General features: G+C 35.6%; 4 protein-coding genes across 4 annotated transcripts; 2 read left to right on the plus strand and 2 right to left on the minus strand.

Moving 5' to 3' along the window:
- Positions 1 to 237: 237 nt before the first annotated feature.
- On the minus strand, positions 238 to 1,488 carry LOC114712020 (putative F-box/LRR-repeat/kelch-repeat protein At1g11620). The gene has a single exon (XM_028896472.1). It carries the CDS (start codon positions 1,486 to 1,488, stop codon positions 238 to 240), a length of 1,251 nt encoding a protein of 416 aa, XP_028752305.1.
- A 3,776-nt stretch (positions 1,489 to 5,264) lies between these two features.
- LOC114712029 (14-3-3 protein 10-like) lies at positions 5,265 to 6,711 on the plus strand. The gene is made up of 4 exons (XM_028896483.1): positions 5,265 to 5,768; positions 6,157 to 6,276; positions 6,392 to 6,517; positions 6,646 to 6,711. The coding sequence occupies exons 1-4, from the start codon at positions 5,265 to 5,267 to the stop codon at positions 6,709 to 6,711; spliced, it is 816 nt and encodes a 271-aa protein (XP_028752316.1).
- A 5,208-nt stretch (positions 6,712 to 11,919) lies between these two features.
- LOC114712037 (14-3-3 protein 10-like) lies at positions 11,920 to 13,428 on the plus strand. Its single transcript, XM_028896492.1, has 4 exons — positions 11,920 to 12,561; positions 12,935 to 13,054; positions 13,170 to 13,295; positions 13,384 to 13,428. Exons 1-4 carry the CDS (start codon positions 11,920 to 11,922, stop codon positions 13,426 to 13,428), a joined length of 933 nt encoding a protein of 310 aa, XP_028752325.1.
- Positions 13,429 to 17,228: 3,800 nt separating this feature from the next.
- Positions 17,229 to 19,263, minus strand: LOC114712048 (uncharacterized). Its single transcript, XM_028896502.1, has 3 exons — positions 19,193 to 19,263; positions 18,002 to 18,319; positions 17,229 to 17,912 (listed from the first exon to the last, which is right to left on the minus strand). The coding sequence occupies exons 2-3, from the start codon at positions 18,209 to 18,211 to the stop codon at positions 17,229 to 17,231; spliced, it is 894 nt and encodes a 297-aa protein (XP_028752335.1). The 5' UTR covers positions 18,212 to 18,319; positions 19,193 to 19,263.
- Positions 19,264 to 24,111: the final 4,848 nt, after the last annotated feature.

The following is a 24,111-nucleotide window of genomic DNA, read 5'->3' on the forward strand; positions in this document are numbered from 1 at the left end:
ATGGAAGACAAAATGAGAACTTAAAATACTGAGAAAAGAACAAAGAGAAGGGCGAGTAAGAAAAACCTAAAAGATCTACTCTAGAATGCCCCTTGAGCAATGAAGCAATATAACATGTATCCTCCAGAAACTTTAGCCTTTGTGCTCTAACACATAGTGGAAAAAAACAAAGATGGATCAGACTTGTTTAATTTCTTATCCAACAGAACTTCTGAATAGGCTTTCCATGAAGGCGGACTACTCCCTGGCAGATAGTTCTTCTATTCTTGCGAGAGTTGGGCAGAAAGAATCCCCATCCATGGACATGAGGCTTTCCACATAATCGAGTTTTTGACGCACATTATTGATAGAGGGATAGATGTTGAAGCGCTTCAATTCACGATTAGCAGTGAGAATGAGCAAATGAACCTCATGTATGTATCGAAAGACTATTTCATTCCTCCAAAAATATAATGGACTTAAGCCCCATGAAGTTGGTCCAATGCTATATTTCTTGGTCCAACCCCAACTCTTTCCACATGCACCACTTCCCCCTTCCAACACCCATAAATCCATAAAACTAGGTTCAAGCATATCTCCGTATTGAAAAAGCACAGCAACTTTGTTCTCATACACATCTAACACAATTTGAGAGGAAGGATTAGTACGAAGAGGGATCAAAAAAGGTGTTGGTATCAATGTAAAAACTTCCATTGTTAGATCAAATGAAACTATCTTGACGGAAGCTTCACCCCATCCCAACCAAAATATAGCCCCATTAAAAGTGAGAGGGTGACAAGGAAATGCTCGAAGCCGCCGTAGAGCCCCAGATTCCACTTCTTTCCAGGACCCCGTTCTTAGTGAAAACACTTCCCCGTGAATACCGCCGTCCTCGTCAAATTTGATTGAAGGACGGTTAGTCGCATAAATTCTCACTATCTTATAATCCCTAACCACAGGACAAAGCCCAAATCCCCATCCCAGAGCCTTATCTTTCGCTGACCTGGGTACTTGCCTTACCTCTCTAGTCGCTGGGTTCAACAGCAAAAGCCAAGGAGGAGGAGAATCATTATAAATACCATCCCGTATTACACAAAGCAAGCCGTTGCTGGAACCAATGATGCTGTAAAGATTCCTTAAGGAATCCATGGCGGGTATTCTCTCAACTTCCACAGGTTCCGTCTTATAAGGAACCAAACACAAGGGCGAATATATAGGTTTGCGACTGAAATCAGTGCAGATAACAAGAGGGTTGTTGTGAGCAGAGTGGTGGTAGTGCTCTGCGATGAAATATGGGGATTCCAAGAGGTTTTTCCAATCTTTACACGCAGCACGAAATCGAACGAGGGATTTAACAGGAAGCCTTCTGAGAATGTTTCGGATGATGTCCAGGGGCAGGTAAGGATTGTCGCCTCCAATCCTTTCCACGGATTTAACTGGAAGAAGCCTTTTGAGAATGTTGTGGATGATCTCCAGAGGCAGACAAAGATTGTCGCCTGCAATCGCCATATCGGAGTGAAGGAGACGATCACTGGCTTAAGAGCTAAGGAAAGGGATTCAGAGGTGCGTATATTATCTATTCATGTGTTACTTCGTTGAATCTTCGATTTAACTTTATTTTATATTATGTATTTATTAAAATAAAAATTTCTTTAAAATGTTAAAAATATAAATTGCATGTGATTTGCCTAAAATCAATTTCAATAATCATATTAAGAATTTAAGATATGGAGCGATCATCAAGAAAGTTGGAAGCAGATCCTCTCTTCCTTTTGTTTTATTTTGTTCTTCCTAAATTTCATTTCTATCTTTAAATTAAATGGAGCATTCGGATTTTATAGTTTGTAAAATTATTATTATAATATTTTATAAATTAAAAATTTTCTATTTCTTCTATATTGCAATTATGAACTATGCATGTTATGTTTTAACGGTTTAAATTTATTTGTTTATTTTTATATTTTATAAGTGAATAATACAATTTCAAGTTAATTTGAATAAATTTTAATAGCAAAACATCTAATCCTTCCCGTATGAAACCTTAAGCAATAAGGAATTTTGTTATTTACGTCTTGACAATATCAAATATACGAATACTTGAAATTTTTTGGCAGTGGACAACTAAAGTAATGATAAAAAAAAAAAAGTTATATACTATATAGTAAAACATGCTCGTTTTGAATCATAGATTTTTGCAGAAAAAAGTTTTAAATTATAGATCAAATGTCACTTAAATCCGAAACATGATAATGTTATCTTATCTTAAAATTATATTTTATAAGATAACGATATAATTTTAAGAAAAGTTAATTTAAATAGATTTTAATAGCAAATCATCTAATCCTAATATCCTCATATTTCTCTTAAAATATAAGGCCAGGGCCTCCGATTATTGCCCTGCGTAGGCTGTTACCATTTCATGCTTTCACATTTAGAGACAGTAAAGACAAGAAAACCAAAGTTTGGAACATCTGATGCTGAATTTCTACATATCTTAGAGACAATAGACATAAAGGGCACCAACATTATAGGGGCAGCCAGGATGTGAGAGCTTTTTTACAAATTCATTTCCACGACAAATATAGAGGGCATCAATATCAACAGACCTAAAGACTCTCTGTGTACTTGAAAATAAAATGAGAAATCACACCCATATAAACAGGTTGCAATACCAAGACTTGATAAATATAGGAAGACCTTCATGTTACATACCAAGCCTGTGGTGATGTGATTCACCAGTTTAAGCACAGAACACAAAGCAACAACTTAAACGGTTGGTTCCACAGTTAGAGTGTAATGCTGAGATCCAGCAGCAGCAACACAAAGCAACCATTCAAATAGTTCACTCCCTTGTGCTGTGTATTAGAACCTATCACTCCATTTGATTTAGATAAAAAATGACAGAGCAAGAAGCTTTAACCTGTCATGCAAGCCTTTCATTCCTCTAGACATGTTAAGCAGCCAATAAAGCCCAAAAATTATTATAGAGCAGCAACTGAACTATATATTTATACGAGAAAATTGATCACATAATAATATAGCAAGCTAAAATGAAGTTTGGAACTACTAGTACTGAATTTCTACATTCCAGATCACAAATGTAACGCAGAATAAAGTATTATAGGTACAGCCAAAATGATAAGAGGTTATGTGGATTGGTTTCCACTAAAATTACTGAGACAAAAGAAATCTGGAATACAGAAATGATCCTACTTCAGAGCAAGGCTTATCAGTCAACCCAGATGTTGCAAAACAGACAGAAGGCTTTTCTCATAATTAAAAATATCACACTGGTCATAGGCAGCAGAAAAGTTGTGCAACTTCTTCCATTCCTTTGTAGTGACATTGAACAGATATAGTAAGTTCTCTGAGTCACCCCCCACCTCAGCCTCACTTTCTACACTTTTTTCTTTACGGCAGACTATTCCATTCCTCCAAATACACAAGGGCTGTAAAACATTTGAAAGTGGTCCAATCCTACATTTCTCAGTACAACCCACATATCAATGGAATAAGTTTTAGAGTCTTCGGTCTCAATGCGGTATCCATCACACATAGCAGGTTTGTTCCCCTACACATCAAGCCTAGATGGACAAAGACCATACTGATCAGCTTCAGAATAAAAAGCATCTATTGGTGTTAGTGTAAATACTTCCGTTGCTACGTCGAACGAAACTAACATATTTTTAAAAAGCCCCAGTCCATACCAAAAAATAGTTCCATTAGCACATACAGCTCCGGGGAGAAATTCTGTATGCCGTAAATCACCCATTTCTAGTTCCTTCCATGTACCTGTGCTTAATGAATACACGTGCACACAGTAAAGCCTGCTGCTATATAAGTGTTGAGCTTCCTTCTTGTTAAGCAAGATGGGTGATAAAATCTCACTATCCTGTAGTCATTTAAAACGCTACTGAACCCAAATCCTACGGCAGAAACGTGATGATAATCATATATTGTTTGGGGCACCTACCTTACCTCATTGGTCAATGGGTTCCACACCAGAAGCGAAATAGGAAACCTTCCTTGATCAGCATCGAGTTCCACGCAAAGGAAGCCATCGCAAGAGCCAATGATTCTCCAACCACGTCCGAAGGAATCGATCAAGCGTGTGCTCAGAACTTCAGCAGTTTCCATCTCATGATTAAGCAACCGTAAGGACAGACGCCTGTAGTTGTAATCGTATGCATGGATGAGAAGAAAAGGGTTTTACTGAGCAGAGTGGCGGGCATGCTTAGCAATGAAAGATGGGGTTTTGAAGAGACTTTTCCATTCTTTGTACACAGACTGAAATGGAACAATGGATTTGACAGGAAGCCTTTTGAGAATGTTGGTGATAATATCGAACCGCAAAAAGGGTTTTTCGCCACCAAGTGCCATCTGCTCGTCGGAGGGAATTAGGGATTCGAAATTCGCATTCATGGGCAGGGACTAGGGAGAAGCAGGGTGAAGTAGTCAGTAGTGAAGGAGAGAACGGCGTTTCGAGCAGGCAGACAAAAAGAAAAGGATAAAGGCGTTTTGTAATCTCAGGCCACAGAGAACAACTTATTTCGGGCTGATTTCTCGGTGACGTTTCATGCTTCTCCCTTCAGTATTCCATGCTTAGAAAAGTATTAAAAAAATAACAGATTGATAATTATTTTTTAAAAATATTCAATATCAATATTAATGATGAACAATCTTTTACGAAAATTTTAAATTAATGAAATTATTCGTCATTAATATTTATAATAAAAATAATTTTTCAAATAATTATTAATCCCTTATTTTTCAAAACAGAACTAATGTGGTAGAAAAAGACAACTTTAATCACTATATAACTAATTGGCAAATAACACGTGGAGAATAAAAGAAAAAGAAAAAGAAAAAGAAAGAGAGGAAGCTTAATTTTCATATGAGGAAAAAGGTCAAGGATGATGCGTAAGTGGGAGAGAGGATCAAAGGAGCACGAGAAAATGAAAAGGAGAGCAAGAGAGAGAATGAGACGGTGAGGTGGTGGGTAGTCAAGAGAGAGAATGCAGAAGTTAATTACTTTTTTTTTTTTTAAATACAACCCTCTTCGTCGCCCACTCCACTCTCCTTGAAACCGTACAAACGCATCCGGATCCCTCACTCGCGCACTTTCCCCCCGTACAGCACCGTACTCATCGTCCGGCCGATATGTTTCGTCCCCGCCCTCACCCAATTGCGCCCCCACTCGCTCCTTTATTCTTGCCTTTTGCGATTCTCTCACCCTCCCAACTAACTCCCTTCTCCTTCCCCTCGAGTTTCCCTGTTGAAGCAGAATGGCCACTCTTTTTACGAAAAATTTGGACGACAGTGAATGCATTTATCTTGCTCGGTTAGCCATGGAGGCAGGCAAATTTGATCCAACGGCTTATTTTATGCAGAAACTAGTGCTTTCTTCAAGTCGTAGTCCGATGGAGCTCAACATTGAGGAGAGGAATCTCCTTTTTGTGGGACAAAAGAGCGTGATTGACTCCCTCCGAGGAAGCCGGCAGTCCTTCTTGGAGGCCCAACAGAAGGAGAGGGAGAAGAATTCCGCTTCTAGATATCTTGTCCTTATTGAAAAATATATATCCGATGCTGAATACCAGTTATCTAAAGAATGTAATAACATGCTGGAACTGTTGGACTTCCGCCTGCTTCCTGGAGCTCAGACTACAGAGGACAGGGTCTACTATAATATGATGATAGGGGATTATCATGGATATCTAGCTGATTTCAAGGCTGGAATGAAAAGTTATATTGCTGCTGAAGCTGCCTGGACAGCTTACCAGAATGCTCAGGTAATGACTGTGTATTTTCCTGATTCATTAGATAAATCGTAGACAATCTTTTTCTTTTCTTTTCTTCGGTACTGTTTGTTTCTCCTCGTATGGGATAATGTCTTGTCCCACTATCTCGCAGGTCTTACGTGCATTACTTCCCCTCAATTTACGGCGCCCTTGATTTCCCTTTTTCATTATAGCAAGATGAATTCTTCGTTTTTCTCCTGATGGTTTGTGTTGATCATGCTTGATTTGGTCAATCAGCGCCTCTGTTCTTTTGTTTTTTTTCCTTCTTTTTTTGCTGTTAGATTGGTATGAAAAATGTATGATTTGAAATCTTATAATTCCAAAAATATCATGTGTTCTTACTTTGACTCTGGGCTTCTTGTCTAATTGGACTTCCAAGGTAGCGGCTATTGACCTTGCTGCCACTAATCAAACAAACTTGAGTCTGGCACTCAACCAATCTGCTTTCCTTTATGATTTTTGCGACAAACCTTATGAAGCATCTGAGATAGCGAAGAAGGTATGCTTCGTTCCATCCTTATCTCTACCTTTTCCTTATTTCCTGTTTATGCTATCCTTGCTGAGGACATAAACAGGAAATCTACTAAAATCTTGCTGATTTTCATTTCTGAAAGGCTTATGAAGAGGCAGCTGATGAGCTGGTGAAGACTCTGGGAAAAGGACCCTACGGAAACAGCGGCACAACAGTTGTCATGAAACTTATAAGAGACAACCTCATGGCTTGGGAGTCGGAGTACCCGGTCATTTACTACAGAACTCACCAGTAACTTATATTGTCAATCATATATATATATATATATATATATATATATATATACACACACACGAAACAATTTTGATTGACTTGATTTTATTGGGCATTATGCAGGGCCAGTTGCACCGGAGGCCATGGCGTCCCCTATTCTTCACTGAACCGCCTACGCCGAACTTTTGATTGTTGTGTGTTTGATGCTGAACTTTGTGACTTCTCTTTTATTTTAGTTTTGCATGTTTCATGCCTTAGCTTTGCATTACTGGAAAATGCTTGAACGCTCATCAGTTTTAGAAACTCTAATGGTAGGTAGCTACAAGCCAGTTCTGGAACTCGATATATTTTTCGGCTTTTAAATATATTATCCCTATATAACTCGACTTAAATTTCTCGATATTATAAGTAGTGGGTTTGATTTTTTCCTTGATGCTGTCATGAAAATATTTAGCAATCACGACGACCAATCTCACCTTCTCGCCCCAAATCACCTTTCAATGAGCTAATGCGTGTTTGCTTCAAGTGTCTGGTGGTAGTCACAACTGAACATTCTATATTGGTACCTAAAAGAAAATATGATTATAAAGTAAAATTAATACTGGTATATTTTTGTTTATTAATGATAGATAGATGAAAAAGTTAATTTGTATGTCATATTTTCATAAACTTAGTTCACATGAAAGACTCTGATCATTAAGCTTGTTGTTTAATATTTTTTATTTAATTATTTTAATTTAATTCAAAATATTGGATGTACTATAATTTGGAATTTGAATTTGATTTCAGACCAATCCGCCCATAAAGGAGTTGAAAGTTAGGATACAGGATCGGCATAAATACACAGTTATGTTCAGAGTTTTAGTATTTGCAATAACAGAAAAAATATGTTCATTCATATTATTCAAATTAAGTAACTGCGTTGGTATTCATATATGACAATGATTATATTTTAAATTAGGATTATGTCAAAATGTATTAAATGGGGAGTGATTTTAAATGGAGAAAATGGGAAGTTGCTCTAAGGTAACCGCCACAAAAATTCATATGGTGTTGGTCGAAATTGTAAAGTTGTGAATTCATATGGCAGTTTTTTCAATGGCACTGGCATTTATGCATGTCATGTATTGAGACATCCTTGGAAGCACTTATTCTTTTTTCTTTTCTTTTTTTTTCCTTTGGCCTGAGCGAGCACTTACATGTTCTAGATGTTATGGTTTCAGTTACATTTGATCAAGGTTCCTATAATTTACTACTCTGGTCCTATTTATAAAGCATTTCCAGCATATTTTACATAGACAAAAAAAAAACCTGAAATTTCATTAATTTTTATTTAAAATTTAATAACTTTTTAAATTTATCCCTATTTAATATACATTATACTTCGTCTAAATAAAGTCAGCACAATAATAAATTATAGGTAAAATTATACATGTACACAAAAATTTTCTTTCAGTATCCTATAAATAGGATAAAAAATTGTCTTCTCTCTCTACCCTATAAATAAGAATAAGAGGAGTATTTTGTAGGATTTAGTCAAAGTCGTTCTGTTAACTTGCACTGTTAAAAATAATTATGCGGCAAATGATTTAATGACCTGGCAAGCTTTTCAGGATGACTTGTGCTTTTTCTTGTTAACTGGTGCCAAATCACCACCCACCTCATCCCCATCCCCGTCTTGACCCTGCCCGACCTCCATCATCTCCGTTTTCCATCGTGCGGCGGATCGTCTTCTCCTTGTATTCCCTCGAGATCTGAGTTTTAGATCTGTCATCGCAATAGGACGCAATGCCCAAAGGGAACTATAAACATTGCCCTGGTGGTGAGGGTGAAGCGGGACCCTTCCATGACGAGGATCTCTTTGGAGCAGGGTGATGAAGCCGACGCAGCCATGGACTGCGTGGAAGGCCGCCGAAGAGACAAGCCTCAGCTCAGTAAGCCAAAGACCTGACGCGGAAGGGCGCCGACGAGATGATTGGGTGTCGATGCTGCGGAAGGCACAGTCAGGTGGGGTGCTTCAGATTTAAACTAATCAACTTGTCTGATTTGAAATTGGATGATTAAAATTTGGGATTTCAATATGTTCGTTCCCTACTTGTTGCTCCTATCAACTTCCACGAAGGGATTGCATGAGTAGGGTCCCGAAGTGGTGAGCCGGTTTGGGCGCAGTTATCATAAAAAACATTGCCTTAACTCTGTTACTCCCTCCGTTCCTTATTATAAGAGACGAATAACCGAATCACGTTGATAAAAAAACAGTTAAAATTAGTTAAGAACAATCAATGTATAAAAAGTATATTTTTTTTCCAAAAATGCCCTCATTAATAAGGAGAAAGAGCATGAGAGAGAACAATTAAATTATTAAAAGAAAGAGAAGTGTGAGGGAGAGAGAGTGTGAGTTGGAGACAATAAATATGGGTAAAATAGGAAATCAACACAAAAAAGTAGAAATAACTTTTAAATATCTTTTATATATAGGAACATATCATAAGCATCAAATGTCTCTTATAATAAGAAACGAAGGTAGTAATTAACTGAAGGACTTTAACTAAATTTGACTAAAATTACAGGACCCATATCCTGAAAAATAAATTACAGGCACCTTGATCACATATTTCTGAAACTCGAAGAACCTATGCCATAGTTTTCCCTTACAAGAATACAAATACTCCTTCTGTCCCTTATTATGAGTCTAATTTTTTAAATAAGTTTGTCTCTTTTTATAAAATCTCTTGGGTTTGTCTAAATTTTTAATGCATTATTACCTGTTTTACTCCGAATTTAATGTATTTAATATCTTCTCCTTCTTCCTTTACCTCACTATTATTCTCTCACATCTACCCAATTATATATAGGGGTATATTTGGAAAAAATTAATTTTGCTACATATTAATTACTTTTAACTAATTTTAACTGTCTTCTTAAACTACACAATTTAATTAAAAAGATCTTATAATAAGAGACGGATTAGTAGCATGCAACACAAATATCTATAAACTTACCAACTCAGTTAATTAATCATCCATGTAGATGTTCCACGTAACATGTCTTTCCTTCTTTTTCTTTTTCTTTTTTTTTGACCTCAGTAATTAATCAGGCTTTCAGTAATTGTTCACGTTTGAATTGTTTCACGCGTAACATTTATTAATCAAGTCCCTTTCCACTGTAGTACTCCCTCCGTTCCTTATTATAAGAGACATTTGATACTTATGATATGTTCCTAAATATAAGAGACACTTAAAAGTTGTCTTTACTTTTTTGTATTGATTTCCTATTTTACCCATATTTATTGTCTCCAACTCACACTTTCTCTCCTCCCACTTCTCTTTCTTTCAATAATTTAATTGTTCTCTCTCATGCTCTCTTTCCTTATTAATGAGGGTATTTTTAGAAAAAAGATTATATTTTTTACACATTGATTGTTCTTAACTAATTTTAACTGCTTTTTTTATCAATGTAATTCGGTTATTCGTCTCTTATAATAAGGAACGGAGGGAGTATTTCCGAATTCCGTCGTTTTCCTTTCCGAGGTATGGATTAATGAACCATCTCTTCGTCTATATACTTCTTTAAGAGCCCTAATCTCTTCGTTTTGACCATACAATGAAATAGTAGAGTGAAATTAAAAAAAAAGAAGGCAAAAACATATTAAGCTCTTGTAAACTTTAAGTTTTTTTTTTTTGGCCAAAGTAAACTTTGAGTAAGTTAGAAATAACTTTCCTGACCTTTAACAGTTTTGATTAAGAATCTTAATGGTTCACATCAATTTTCTTGCCGTTAAAACTACTATTAAAATTACTATTAAAGTTACCGGTTGTTGTCATGTCAAGATTTTTATATTTTTCATTATATATTAAATAATTTATAATTTTTCTATTTAAAATGGACTCGATCAAATAAACATTTTAAGTAATTTAAAAATACTTAACAAATTACATGTCAAATTGCAAGTTTTGGGTCTAAAATAACTTGCCTTATAATAAAAAATTTAAATATTTTGACATAACAAAAATTCTTTAACTTCAACGGTAATTTTAATAGCGGGGGTTAATAATCAACATATGAAATATTAGGATTTTTAAACAAAATTAATTATTTGAAATTTATAATAGAAAGGAGTATTTCCCAATCTTTTGATACCCCTTCGGTTCAAAATATAAGTATCAAATTTTTGAATGTGCTTTATTTTTTTTGTAAACATTAATTTGAATTTGTCTAATTGTTTAATGTATTTTTTTCTTTTTTTTCCTTCCTTTTTATGCAAAAAAGGTCTCTCATTTTTCCCACTCATTCTTCCTCATTTCTATTTCCACACGTTCTCTTCCCCACTCGCTCTCTCATAAACAAGATTGTTTTAGAAAAATAAATTGTATTATATATATTTATTATCTTTAACTAATTTTCATGACATGTTGGTAATTTAAATGTAGAAGAAAAAAGATATATGGATAGTGTTAAAATCATGGTTTTAGCACTTAGAATTTAACTCATATTAAACTGTTAGTTCCCAAAGGTGCAATAGTGTTAAAATATGCTAATGTGTTATTAATTTTAATCGTAAGAGAACTAATCAAATAAATAAATAAAAAAATAATTTTTTTTGTTAATATAATTTTTATTCCTTAAATTTGGGTCCTTTTTTGTTCCTCAAATTTCAAACTCGTGGTCTTAGTATTTAGAATTTAGCTCATCTTAAAATGTTAGTTCCTGAAAATGTAATAGTGTTAAAATATGCTAATGTGTCCTTAATGACATTAAAAGTGCTGATGTAAACTCATTAAATAGCATCTAATTGGATCTTGTGTAAATAACAAAATGCCCCTTTGACCAGCCTCCTGGAACCAGCAATAACAAAGAAAAAAATGGAAGGTTTCACAAAATTCAGACACATTATTTGGTGAGTCCACATCACCACTTTAGTGTATTTATGACACTTTAGTAAATTTAACACAGTTACACATTTCTGGACTAACATTTTAAGATAGACTAAATTCTGAAAATTAAAACCATGTGATTGAAACTTGAGAGACTAAAACTAAAATTGATCCAAATTTTAGGGACTAAAATCATATTAGGGGTGAAACAATAGCATATAATTTACTAAAACCAAAATCCTCCATCTCCTCTGTCTTTTTTTTTTAACTTTTACCCCTTAGATTCATACCCACATCATCAATTTATTATTTAATTATTAATATTGATGTTTATTAATTTATCTGATTTATATACTATATATGTCAATTAAGTTAGCAACACCGTTAGTTACAAACTTTCTTCATCGCCCGCTCCACTCTCCCTCACCCGCGCACTCTGCCCCTGTACGAATGTATCCAGATCCCTCACTCGCGCACTCTGCCCCCGTACAAATGTATCCGGATCCCTCACAGCACCGTACTCATGGTTTCGCGATATGCCTGGTCCCTGCACTTGCTCACCGCCGCCCTCACTCCCTCCTTTCTTATTTGCCTTTGTGAGTCTCTCACTCTTGCCCTCACTCACTCTCTTCTCCTTCCCCTCGAGTCTCGCTGCCGAAGCAGAATGGCCACCCTTTTTACGAAAAATTTAGACAAGAGTGAGTGCATCTATCTTGCTCAGTTAGCTCAGAAGTTAGGCAAATTTGATCAGATGGCTTATTTTATGCATAAATGGGTGCTTTCTTCAGTCTTACCGGTGGAGCTCGACCTAGAGGAGAGGAATCTTCTCTTTGTCGCACAAAACAACGTGATTGAATCTCTCCGGACAGCCCGTCAGACCTTCTTGGCAGCCCAGCAAGAAGAGAGGGAGAAGGATTGCGTTTCTAGCTATCTTTATCTTATTGGAAAATATATATCGGATGCTGAGTACCGCTTATCCAAAGAATGTTATAACATGCTGGAGCTCTTGAAATCTCATCTGATTCCCCCTGCTCGTGCGACTGACGATAAGGTCTACTATTATACGATGGAAGGGGATTATTACGGATACCTGGCTCAGGTCAAGGATGAGGAGGAGCGTAATTGGCATGCTGCAAAGGCCGAGACAGCTTACGTGAATGCTCAGGTTCTTTTTTCTTTTTGGGTACTGTTTGGTTCTTTCTGCATGGAATAATGTCTTGTCCCACTATCTCACAGGTTTTACTCAACATTACCTCACCTCAATTTACGGCGCCCTTGATTTCCCTTTTTCATTATAGCAGGATGAATTCTTCGTTTTTTTTCGCAATGGTTTGTGTTTAAGTTTGATTTGGTCAATCAGCGCCTCTGTTCTCGGTCTGTTTTGCTGTTAAATTTGTGTCATTTGCCCAAGCATTAAAAATGTAGTTCTTCCATGTATGACCTAACATTATAACTGTTGAAAAATGGATGATTTGAAATCTTATAATTCTAAAAATATTGTTCTGACTTTGGGCTTGTTGTCTAATTGGAGTTCATAGGAACTGGCTACTGACCTTATTGCCACCCATGAAACAAAGTTGAATCTGGCACTCAACCATTCTACTTTCCTTTATGATTTTCTCAAGAAACCTTGTGAAGCATCTGAGATAGCTAAGAAGGTATGCTTCGTTCCATCCTTGTCTCTACCTTTTCCTTTTTTCCTGTTTATGCTATCCTTGCTGAGGACATAAACAGAAAATCTACTAAACTCTTGCTGATTTTCATTCTTGAAAGGCTTTTGAAGAGGCAGCTGATGAGCTGGTGAAGACTCTGGGAAAAGGACCCTACGATGACAGCGGCACAACAGTTGTCATGAAACTTATAAGAGACAAGCTTAAGGTTTGGGAGTCTGAGGCACCGGTAACTTACTACATAACTAACGTCTTGGATATTTTTGAAGCACATAAAAACAATTTTGATTGACTTGACTACACTGGGCATTATGCAGGGCCGGCTGCACAAGAGGCCATGGCGTTCCGAGTTCTTCCCTTAACCGCGGAGGCTGACCATTTGATTTTTGTGCGTTTCGATGCTGAACTTTGTCATCACTAGCGTTTCTGTTTTAGTTTCGCATGTTTCATGCCTTAGCTTTGCATTACTGGAAAAAGCCCGAACTCTCCTCAGTTTTAGAAACTCCAATGGTAGGTAGCCAGTTCTGGAGCTTGATATATTTTTGGGCTTTTAGATATATCATCGCGATATAACTCGGCTTAAATTTTCTGATATTATAATAGTGAGGTTGAGTTTTACCTTAACTAGCATATGCGCCGGAGGATATGACTACCGGCGAAGATCTAAGAGCAACCATAAAGATAGGTGCAAATAACATATGCCATCACTAAAAGTCCGACAATCTGCCTGTACACAGGAGACGCTTCCACAAAGAAGGTACCAACTAATTGGAAAAACATAACAAAGCATTACAACAATGAAGAGCAAACAGCCTAAACAGATGCATCCGACCAACAGATATGTTTATATCTCATGACAGCTTATCCTAAAGTCCATGTCTCTGAGAGAGCAATGAAAACAAATTCAGTTCAACGTGTTCATCAATATCATTTGTGATTGGAATAAGTGTTCATGGCACTAATCACTGAATGGAACATAGGTAATGGAATGTGCTTGGCTCATAATTATTTAATAATAAGGTTTAATTTAAATAATGAGATGTGGTATCCTATGCTAACGAACCACATGTACCAAACTGCAATGTCATTATACAAATCTTGATCAAAGATATAATGTCATAGTAGACTTATATAGAGATGGAGGTGTGCTAATGAGAAGTTGCAGCATTTTCCCAATGAACGACTATTCTCCTGCATCTTCCAGCCTACATGAAAAAATTGAAAACAGTACGCCACAGATGACTCATCTATCAGGAATGAACAGTTAATAATCGGACAATGTTGACAGTCCCAAGGCAATGAACAGTTTTTGGAAATCTCAGTCATGTAATAGGCGAACGGGAGCAAAATGATGCAAAATAAAAAGAAAATGCATGCTGTGCGTAACCTGTACACTCTGCTTTTGATTAGGTAGTTGCAAAGCTTACAGTAACAGTCGATACTAGTTCCCCGTCTATCAACTTAGGTCCTGTTTGATAGGAAGCATTAAAAGTTAGAGATACGGATTGTGATTGAAATTAAAAAAAATTATTAAAAAAATGTTTAACATAAGAGATTGCTTGTTACATAAGATTAGTCAAATGTGGGGTTGGGAATACCATTGGGGGAAGCAATAAATAGTATTCCCCAATCCACATCTATATATGGGTTTGTCTAATCGCATATCACAAGCAATTACTCATACTAAATATTATTATAATAATTTTTCTCAATCTCAATCTCAATCTCAATCTCTCATTTCTAATGCTTCGCACCAACTAGGGTTTTAGATCTCATATGCATTGGAATGAGGAAACAAATGAGCTGATTATATATAATGCACAAGCACGAAACCCAAAACGCGGTGTCCATTTTTTTGTGGAAGCCGCTACTGTTCATATGAGCCGTAGCTGGTGAGGGGAGCCGATGAGCAAGCAGCATCAGCTCAGTTCCTTTTATAGCAAAGGTGTTCAGGTTATGTCGATTCTGTCATGAAAATATTTAGCAATCGCGACGGCCAACCTCACCTTCTCGCCCCAAATCACCTGTCAATAAGTTAATGGCTCCGTTGGGATTAGATATTGAAAAAATAGTTTATTATCAATTTAACTTTTAGAAAAGTTAGATCAAGTAAAAACTAAGGGGTGTTTGGATGAGGCAAAACCATGGTTTGCAGAATAGCTTTTAGAGAATAGATTTTGGAGAAAATAGATTTTGAAAGAATAGATTTTTTGAAAAAGTGATTCTGAGAAAGTGAGAGTGTTTGATAATTAATGTCAGAAGTGCTTTTTGATATGTGAAAATTACTAAAAAGGACATAAGTTTAAATGATAATTACATATAAGATATATTTCATAATATATGTTTATTTTAAGTAATAAATTTATTAATAATATATATTTTGGCAACATAATAAATAAGGTATAAATAAAATAAATAATAAAAAATTTCCGTGTATATATAGTAATAAAATAAATAAATATGTTTTTAGCAAAATGATGTATTTTGCCAAAGAAAATATTATTATTTCTTAAAGATTTGAAAGATGAAATCTGATAATTTTGTTTCACAAAATTAAATAACCACACAAAAAAATTTCATATTAATTGTGTTAATAATAGAGGTTGCAACGAAATATATTTGTTCAAGTAGGTTTTTTTAACAACACATTACATTATGTGAAAAGAAAAAAGAAAATAAAAAGGACATAACTATTCTTGTATGTAGTGAACAATTTGATCTCTTATGGAGTCACAAAGCCGAGCCATGTGAAATGAAGAATCTACTGATGAAGGTATATGTGAAGATCCAACTCCATCATCATCATTTTCTTCTGCATAAGAACCTTCTTGTTCAAACTGAATGAAACCAGGATCAGAAATGGATGTTGATCTAATGAAGTTATGTATGGCCATCGTTGCACAAACAATTTGAACCTGTGTTGCAAAGTCATAGCTCGGCATGTTTCCTAAAATTGCAAACTTACTCTTCCAAACTCCAAAAGTTCTTTCGATAGTGCTCCGTAGACTTGAGTGCAAATAATTGAACGCCTCATTGTCATTTTCAAGTGCAGATGACCTTCGAAAATCAGGGAGATGGTAGCATTCACGTCTGTAGGGACCAAGGTATCCCATGGGCGTCGGATAGCCAGCATCCACCAAATAATATTTGCCTACATGAAATATATGACTGGTGTCAATAAAAATTTTTTCGTAACAGTTAAGCATAAATAAATTGTGGGAATTTAAAATATACCTTGAGGCGGATGGGGAAAGTTCATGGAAGGAGTTGTAAGGGCGTGGTCAAATATACGAGCATCATGCGCACTACCTTTCCATCCGGCCAATACAAAAGTGAAGCACATGTCCCAATCGCAAATAGCCATTACATTTTGCGTCACTCTTCCTTTTCGGTTAATAAATTTTGTTTGCTCAGTTGCATCAACAATGCACAAAATATGTGTTCCATCAATTGCTCCAATAGCATGTTTGAAAAAGGGCCAGTATCGACCACCAGGCCATATTTTGGTATGCAAATGCTGAAACGTTGGATCTTTTGGTTTGATGTTGGTCATAGCAAGTCTATAGCATGCCAGTAAGACATTATGAAAATGTCTACTAATTGTCTCCCCTGAATGCTGAAATCTTTCTTGCTGCATCCTACTACTAAGCGCATGGCCAACAGTATTTAAAAACATTGCAACCATTTCATGTATCCTAACATTTCTAGTTTCCCTTAGACCGTGTTGTTGCAATTCTGTGCAAAGACTAAAGAACACTTCTCTTTCCATCCTAAACATGTTATAACAACGAGTGGAATGGCCTTGTAAAACATCCCTTACCCATGTCTTGCCTGTATAAATACTTGTATGCTGGGGCTCTTTACACAAATGAAGAGAAGCGTATCCACCAACCGCTACTGCAACTTGATTAACCCGTTTGTTCTGTCGTTTACGATACTTTTCTGCAATTTTAATTTCATCAGCCATTTTTTGTCTTGTCCTGTGCACATAGATATAAAATTCAGAAACCCTGATATGAAATTACTTAACATTTAACAAGAAAATAAGTTGTTTAATTCCTACAGAAATTCAGTAGTCACATAATACAATAGTCTGGTTACATCATTCCTAAAAATAGATACAAATTATCATAGTCATCTTGTAAGCAACACAAATGAAGTCTCAATCCTTAGTTGCATGCTTCAAGAAGATCAGTAGTTTTTCCCTCTTGTTCTTCAGAGCCACATACATCTCCCTTGCAGCTGGCTTGTCCATAAGGAGTGTTGTGCACCGGCCAAATAGATCAAGATCATCAACAATTTCATCAACTTCATTAAGGTGCTCCATGACTCCCGCAATTGACGTCTCATAAGCACGTGCTTCTTCTTCTAACTTCCTAGCACGTGCTTCTGAAATCTCTTCATGTTCACGCTGAGAATCATTTTCATTTGCCTGAGCTATCCTGCTTAGTGCATCTGCTATTTTCATAGTGGTAGTAGGTTTCTTCTTCATGGATTCACCCTTTTTTCTAACCCCTAATGAGCTACTAGGTCGACTGCCACCTGTGCTTCTACCCCCACGAATAGTTTCCTGTCTCATTCCAGTGTTGCCTCCACTTCCTCCACTATTGTCATTGAATGTGACTGAATTAAACTCCCCGCTTATGCCAGTTGGTGCCCCCAAAATTTCATCACTATCTCCAGATCCTTCTTCCATATCATCTTCAGGAACTCCTTCGCTTGGAAGTGTCATGGAAGAAGGTGCCCATGACTGTGGTCCAGTCGCAACTACAGACCCAAAGAGTTGAGTCAATTCAGCCCGAAATTGAAGCCCTCTTTCTCTAAATTTCTCATAGCCTGGAACTTCCTGCGCATTCAACACCAAAAATATTATACATTATACAAAAAACGTTAACATAGGAGAAAATACAAGTTCAAATAAAGTTAAATGATTACCACTATTTTCTTCTCCCACCAATCATCAGGGGCACTAACAGTATTCCTTTCAGCATCCCACCCTAAACTTGTCTCACGGAGCAGCCTATCCCATAACTGCCACTCCTTTCGCAAGGTATCAAATTTGTTCTTTAATTGGATTTTCGTATAAACCCTCCCAATCTTTGCAGTAAAGTTCTCCTCAATACTTGTCCAAGCAGGCTTTGTCATGCTAGTTCCTCTTCTTCCTCCTCTTTCAACTTCTTCAATACACAGGTCAATAAAGATCTTTGTGGCTCTTATATCCCACGAAGCCTTGCTATTTTTTTATTCATTATGCTATAAACCAATTACAACAGTTCAGTCATGACAAGTTCAACCCAAAAAACATACCATTCAGTCCAGGAGATATGATATAACAGGTATAGTATTTAACAAGTATAGCCACATGTTCTTTTTTCTAGCAAAATGAGGCCTCATTAATAATTGATATTGCAAAATTAATGATGACTTTTTTTCCCATCATTTCAGGGAGTTCTTTTCGGTTAACTAACCAAAATTGAAGTTCAACCACTAATTATACTGTTGGTTAACTGATCAAAATTTGAAACATAGAAATTGGTTAACTCATTCGTACGATTTTGATTAGAGAAATAAAAATAATTTCATCAGCACAAACACCCATAATCCAATCGTATACACACAGCATGATCGACTGGTCTGTCTCCAAAACACAACATACGAATATGGGAAAAAAGACACACACACGAAAAAAATTTCCAGCTACCAAAATTGCAGAACAAACAGCCACACACAACAGAATGAAACCAGCATCCAAACCAAACGGTCAGCCCGAAATTAACGAAATTAACAGCTGTGTGGGGGGAAACAAAATGAAGCCACCAATGATCCAAAGTTATCGGTGAAACCACCGCTGTGTGGGGGGAAAAAATCAACCGGAGGTAATATTACAGACCGAAATGATTCAAAGCATAATAATTACAGTGAGCACATATATATTACAGACCGAAATGGGGGGGAATATCGACCGGGGGGAAAATCGACCGGACGTAATTTCAAAGCACCACAGATGTGTGCACATATATATTACAGACTGAAACCAGAGGCGAAAATCGACCGGGGGGGAAAAATCGACCGACATTTGGAAAATCGACCAGAGAATGCTAACCGGAGTTTGCAGAGGCAGCTTACCGGAGTTCTGGATATGAGAGGTGGAACCGAGCAAGGCGACCTGAGACGGACTGAAAGCGAAGAGATCAGAACCGGATAGCTCCGATCGACCGAACCCAATGCGCGGTGATGTCTTGGCAAGCCCAGAAACACGTCGCCGGCTCTGATATTCCTGAGGGATGGGAAGATCTCACCGACGACACAGGACCGGATGGCTGGCTTTTTTCCTTCGATTCTTCTCTAGTGAGAAACAGAGCAACTCGAGATCTTCAGGTGAGCTGAATGGAGAGGCCGACGACGATGAATGGGAGAGAAGAGGCGGAAGAGATCTTGACCGTGAGCTGAATGACCGTGAGCTGAAGAGTATACCCCGCGTGCTTGTTCCCACCGTGAGCTGACCGTTGAAGCCAAGTCCTTCACAAGCAAGGTTTTGTTGGGGAGAGCCAATAATTGAAGCAATAATCGATCCCCCGCCTGCTTATCTGGAACCGAGGTTTTGTTGGGCAAAACCAAGGTTTTGCCCAAAACCTTGGTTTTAAAAAAATTGGGGGTGTTTGGCAAAAAAGCCAAACACCCCCTAAATTGGGTAACATAAATTATATTTAGATTAGATTTTATAGAAGTTAGTTTGTAAAAGTTAAAGTGGATAAAAAAATTACTTAGATTATGATTGAATAAAAGTAAGTTTGGTTTGTCTAATTACCAAAATGGGTTTGAGTTTATTAGACAATAAAAATAATAAAGGAATGAATTTATATAGGACAATAAATTTAAATTAGTAAGTTTAGTTTGTAAAATTACTCAAATAAGTTTGAGTTTTACTAAATAATGATAAATGATTAAAAAAAATAAATTTACATAATACAATAAATTTAAATTATTTTAGTATGAAGAAACGAAATTTCATGACTGAAATATATTTTAAGACATTAGAGATATCATGACAAATTATTACAAATATAAAGTGAAACATAATTTTAATGATAAAATAATTTTAAATTAAAATTTATAGTATTGTGACAAAGTTAAATGAAATAATATTATATAATTAATTAACTGATAAGCTATGAATAATTTGATCCTTAATTATGCTATGAACATGATTCATATATGATGAGAATTGTAATGTTACATTTGAATATGATGCTTGACCAGTTTCAAACGCCAAATGTTTTTTCTACTATGCACCTTAAATTGAAATGATAATAATTAAAAGTTTCATTACTATTTTAAAACCCTTCTTATTGACGAAAGTCTTGAAGGTGGTAACACTCAGATTTATATGGATCAAGATATCCATTTGGTGTTGGGTATCCGACATCGACCAAGTAATATTTTCCTAATGATAAATGAAAACTATTGTGACCTCATGAAATTAAAACTAATATAAAATAATTAAAAATTAGCTTAATTGAAGGTTATAAATATATACCTGGAAGTGGATGAGGGAAATCTAGAGATGGAGTTCCAATAGCAGTGTCAAACACGCAAACATCATATGCAGATCCCTTCTATCCTGCCAACACAAAAGTGAAACATACATCCTAGTCACGTACAGGCATAACATTTTGTGTCGGAATTCCCTTTCTACCAATATATTGTATATGAGTGCCATTAATTGTTTCTATTACGTCTTTAAAAAATGGATAATAACGTGAATCTTGCAGAATGTTTCTATATTGTTCATGAAATGTAGGATCTAGGGGTTGAATAATTTTTCTTGATAGATTTAAGCAAGCTTATAGTACATTGTGAAACTGTCTACTTACAATTTCTCTGAACATTGAAATCTTTCCTGGATGATCTATTGCATTGTCCATGTGTAACCATATTTAAAAAGACAGTGACCATTTCTTCAATACCTACGTATTTAGACTTGCGTATGCCATGTTCCACTAATTTAGCACATAAGAGGTTGAAAACATGTTTATTTACTTTGAACATTTCATGACATCGCCGATCATCGTGAGTTGTCAAAATGCCTTGCACCCATTAAAAAAAAAAGGAGTTATCATGAGATTGATTTAAAGGAAAGAACAGAGATAGACAAATAAGAACTTGAAAGATCAAATAGGAATATCAAGATTTAAGTTTTTAGATTTGATATTAAGGGTTACTATGCTTAATTGGAAGTTAAAGTGGCTTAATTGGAAGTTATATCAACATATCTTGAGTTACCCTTTATCAAAATTCAAATATAAGCTTCAGAGATGATTCTCACATGTGTTTCTTGAGTTTATTTTTGAGTTTCATGCTTCTCCAACACTTTATCAAGAAATAACATGCTGTATTATGCTTTGTTTCATTGAGTTCTAACACATGTTTGATATTTCTCAATTATTTTCTAAACTACAAATCTGTTTAAGGTAAAAATTGATGTATATGAAACTAGACTTAGAGCACAGCTCATGGACACCAAGATCAACTCCAATGAGTTTCGTATGAAGGAGATATGCTGCTAGAAATATGACACTAGGGTTTCACACGTTGTCCCTAACCTTCAGCCACTATAGTGAAGATAACTTCGAAATTACAAGGAATTTTGGAGTGAAATTTATTGCATTAGAAAACAGACATAAAGAGCTTTCTGGTGATACGTCATTTGTAGCATTTGGAGTTGAATTGAAAGATTTCTGATCATTCAAAATTGATCTTTATTTTGTTTGCATCAGGAGTTCTATTACAAGATTCCTTACTAAAAAATGTTATCAAGAATTTGTCCACCCGAGCAACAACTTGAGTTAAGGCCTTTAATTGAACGATCTAATTCAAGAGACCGATAAGCTTCTTGAGCACTTTACTCTAAAGTCATTAAGAGAACTCAATAAAATTATCGTGTAAATTCCTTTTTGATAAGGAGCTCAAGTAATGTCCTGCTTGCGAACTTATTTTCAAAACTAAAAGTTTTCGAAAGAGCTTTTCTTGATAACATTATCAAGAAATCTATTTTTTAATCAAGTTATTAAGAAATCCATTTCCCGATAAGCTACTCGAGTTCTTGACTTTAATATATCTAAGTTTTCCTTTTTATTAACGATAGACTTCTTGAGAATCATGTTTTGAAATCCTTTTACTCTATATAAGCTTTTCTCAATAAACTTCTCTAGAAAACATCTTCTCAATCATGACTTTGAGTTTTGAGTTCTCCTGATTTTAGCGTAGCAAGTGTTTTATGTTTTAAGCTTCTCAAATGCCTTATCGATAAGCTTGCTTCTCAAAAACTTTGCCGAGTAAGGTTATTCGGTCTCACCAATTTAATCTTTTTGATAACTTGAAGATTTTGTGTTTTAATTTAAGGCCACGACCATCCTTCAATGTTAATGAATTAATAATGAGACAATGAGCGTGAGGGGCTTTTGAGTAATGAGAGAACAAGAGAGAATAAAATGAGAGAAATTGCTTTAACGGTATACTCCTACCAGCCACAAGCACAATAAAACTCAAAATAAGCTCCTATGAGGAGCTTATTAAGTCGTGCGATTCAATCATACTCTTTTGGGCTATAAGTGGAATGGTCCAAAAGCCCCATCAAACATCATAAATTTTACAATCGTGCTCATGACACCAATAAGCCACTTTTGGGTTCCACAACGCCTAGCCCAACGCACCCCATGTGTGTTTGCTTAAAGTGTCTAGTATTGGTACCATAAGAGAAAATATGATTATAAAGTAAAATGGCGTAAGCTCTCTTGCATACGTCTTTTCTATTTTAATACATATAAAGTTAGGAGTATTTTAAAAAGAATTAATCAAAATTTATAAATTTTATTTATCAATTTATCCTTTATCATACTAAATTCCTAATTTTGACTGAAATTATTTTGAATAATTTAAACGTTTTCCTCCTTTTTATTTATTTTTTTTGGCAAAATAGTCATTTGTTTAATTTTTTTATATTGGTACAGAAGCTGAAATAATTTAATTAATGTAGACATAAAAATTTTGAAAATTATATTAATTCCTTTAATAAATATGCTTGATTAAATGTGTTTCCTTTTTTTTTTTTAATAAAAAAATGTTTTTCCTTTGCTTCGGCCAAGGAAAGAAGCGTTTTACCATAGAACACACATTTTCAAGGAATGACAACTTCAATATGCTTCTCCGTGCTTTTGTTATTTCTCCAACAAAATCACGCATACAAAATCTTTTTTCTTCTGGCCAATAAAAAAAAAATCTAATTGTTGTGTAGCATGAAGTGTAAAAATCGTATGCTCTCATCATGTTTTTATTTTCTAGACAAACTGCTAAATTACACAGGCCAAAAGGAAAAAATAATGACAGAAATATGGTTTCTTGTGCTTCATTCACCTTTAACATATATGCCTTATCTCAATGATCATGATGAAGGGTCAAGAAATGAGCAAATACTATCTCAGATTCTAAATATAAGACTTCATTTGTAGATTACAAATGAGATTTTATATTTAGAACCGGAGGTAGTAGTATGAAACTAGACTACATGATATTCCTCTTCAATTGATCATGTTGGCATAGACACAGAAATTTCTGGCACTTAAGATAACCATACTGAGGTTCTTATGTTATCAAAGATTAGCCTACATGAGATCAGCAGGTTTTATATAGCCACGTTTACCGGTATCTAGCCGGTCAAAATTCTCACCGACCAGCATGATGTCTTTATCTGCTGGTTTTCCCATCTCCTTGAGCTTGTATATAACAAATTCTGATTTACTGCAGGTCCAAATCAAAATAATGAGACAGATCACAGGATGAGTCATCACATTGAATCAAAACAAACAAGCATTGTTCAAGGTATGAACCACTGAAGATGTCCAATGGTGATATTACAGATATGGGATTTAAGGAAAGATTCAAAATACCGAATATGTGATTCCGAACAAATGAGACCTTCATCAGAAACAGATAGAACATATGATCGGAATAAAGGTAACCACGGAGATAGCTTGTCTTTATCGGAA

Source organism: Neltuma alba, unplaced genomic scaffold, assembly GCF_004799145.2.
Source record: "Neltuma alba isolate B1F8T4 unplaced genomic scaffold, ASM479914v2 tig00001806_pilon, whole genome shotgun sequence".
Lineage (NCBI taxonomy): Eukaryota > Viridiplantae > Streptophyta > Magnoliopsida > Fabales > Fabaceae > Neltuma > Neltuma alba.

Excerpts from the sequence above, each read along its gene's own strand:
- LOC114712037 (XM_028896492.1), top strand. The coding sequence starts at position 11,920 with ATGGTTTCGCGATATGCCTGGTCCCTGCACTTGCTCACCGCCGCCCTC. Across the intron at positions 12,562-12,934 it reads CAGCTTACGTGAATGCTCAG|GAACTGGCTACTGACCTTAT; the intron begins GTTCTTTTTTCT and ends TGGAGTTCATAG. Across the intron at positions 13,296-13,383 it reads TTTGGGAGTCTGAGGCACCG|GGCCGGCTGCACAAGAGGCC; the intron begins GTAACTTACTAC and ends GGCATTATGCAG.
- LOC114712020 (XM_028896472.1), bottom strand. The coding sequence starts at position 1,488 with ATGGCGATTGCAGGCGACAATCTTTGTCTGCCTCTGGAGATCATCCAC.
- LOC114712048 (XM_028896502.1), bottom strand. The coding sequence starts at position 18,211 with ATGACAAAGCCTGCTTGGACAAGTATTGAGGAGAACTTTACTGCAAAG. Across the intron at positions 17,913-18,001 it reads GGTGGGAGAAGAAAATAGTG|GAAGTTCCAGGCTATGAGAA; the intron begins GTAATCATTTAA and ends TTGAATGCGCAG.
- LOC114712029 (XM_028896483.1), top strand. The coding sequence starts at position 5,265 with ATGGCCACTCTTTTTACGAAAAATTTGGACGACAGTGAATGCATTTAT. Across the intron at positions 5,769-6,156 it reads CAGCTTACCAGAATGCTCAG|GTAGCGGCTATTGACCTTGC; the intron begins GTAATGACTGTG and ends TGGACTTCCAAG. Across the intron at positions 6,277-6,391 it reads CATCTGAGATAGCGAAGAAG|GCTTATGAAGAGGCAGCTGA; the intron begins GTATGCTTCGTT and ends CATTTCTGAAAG.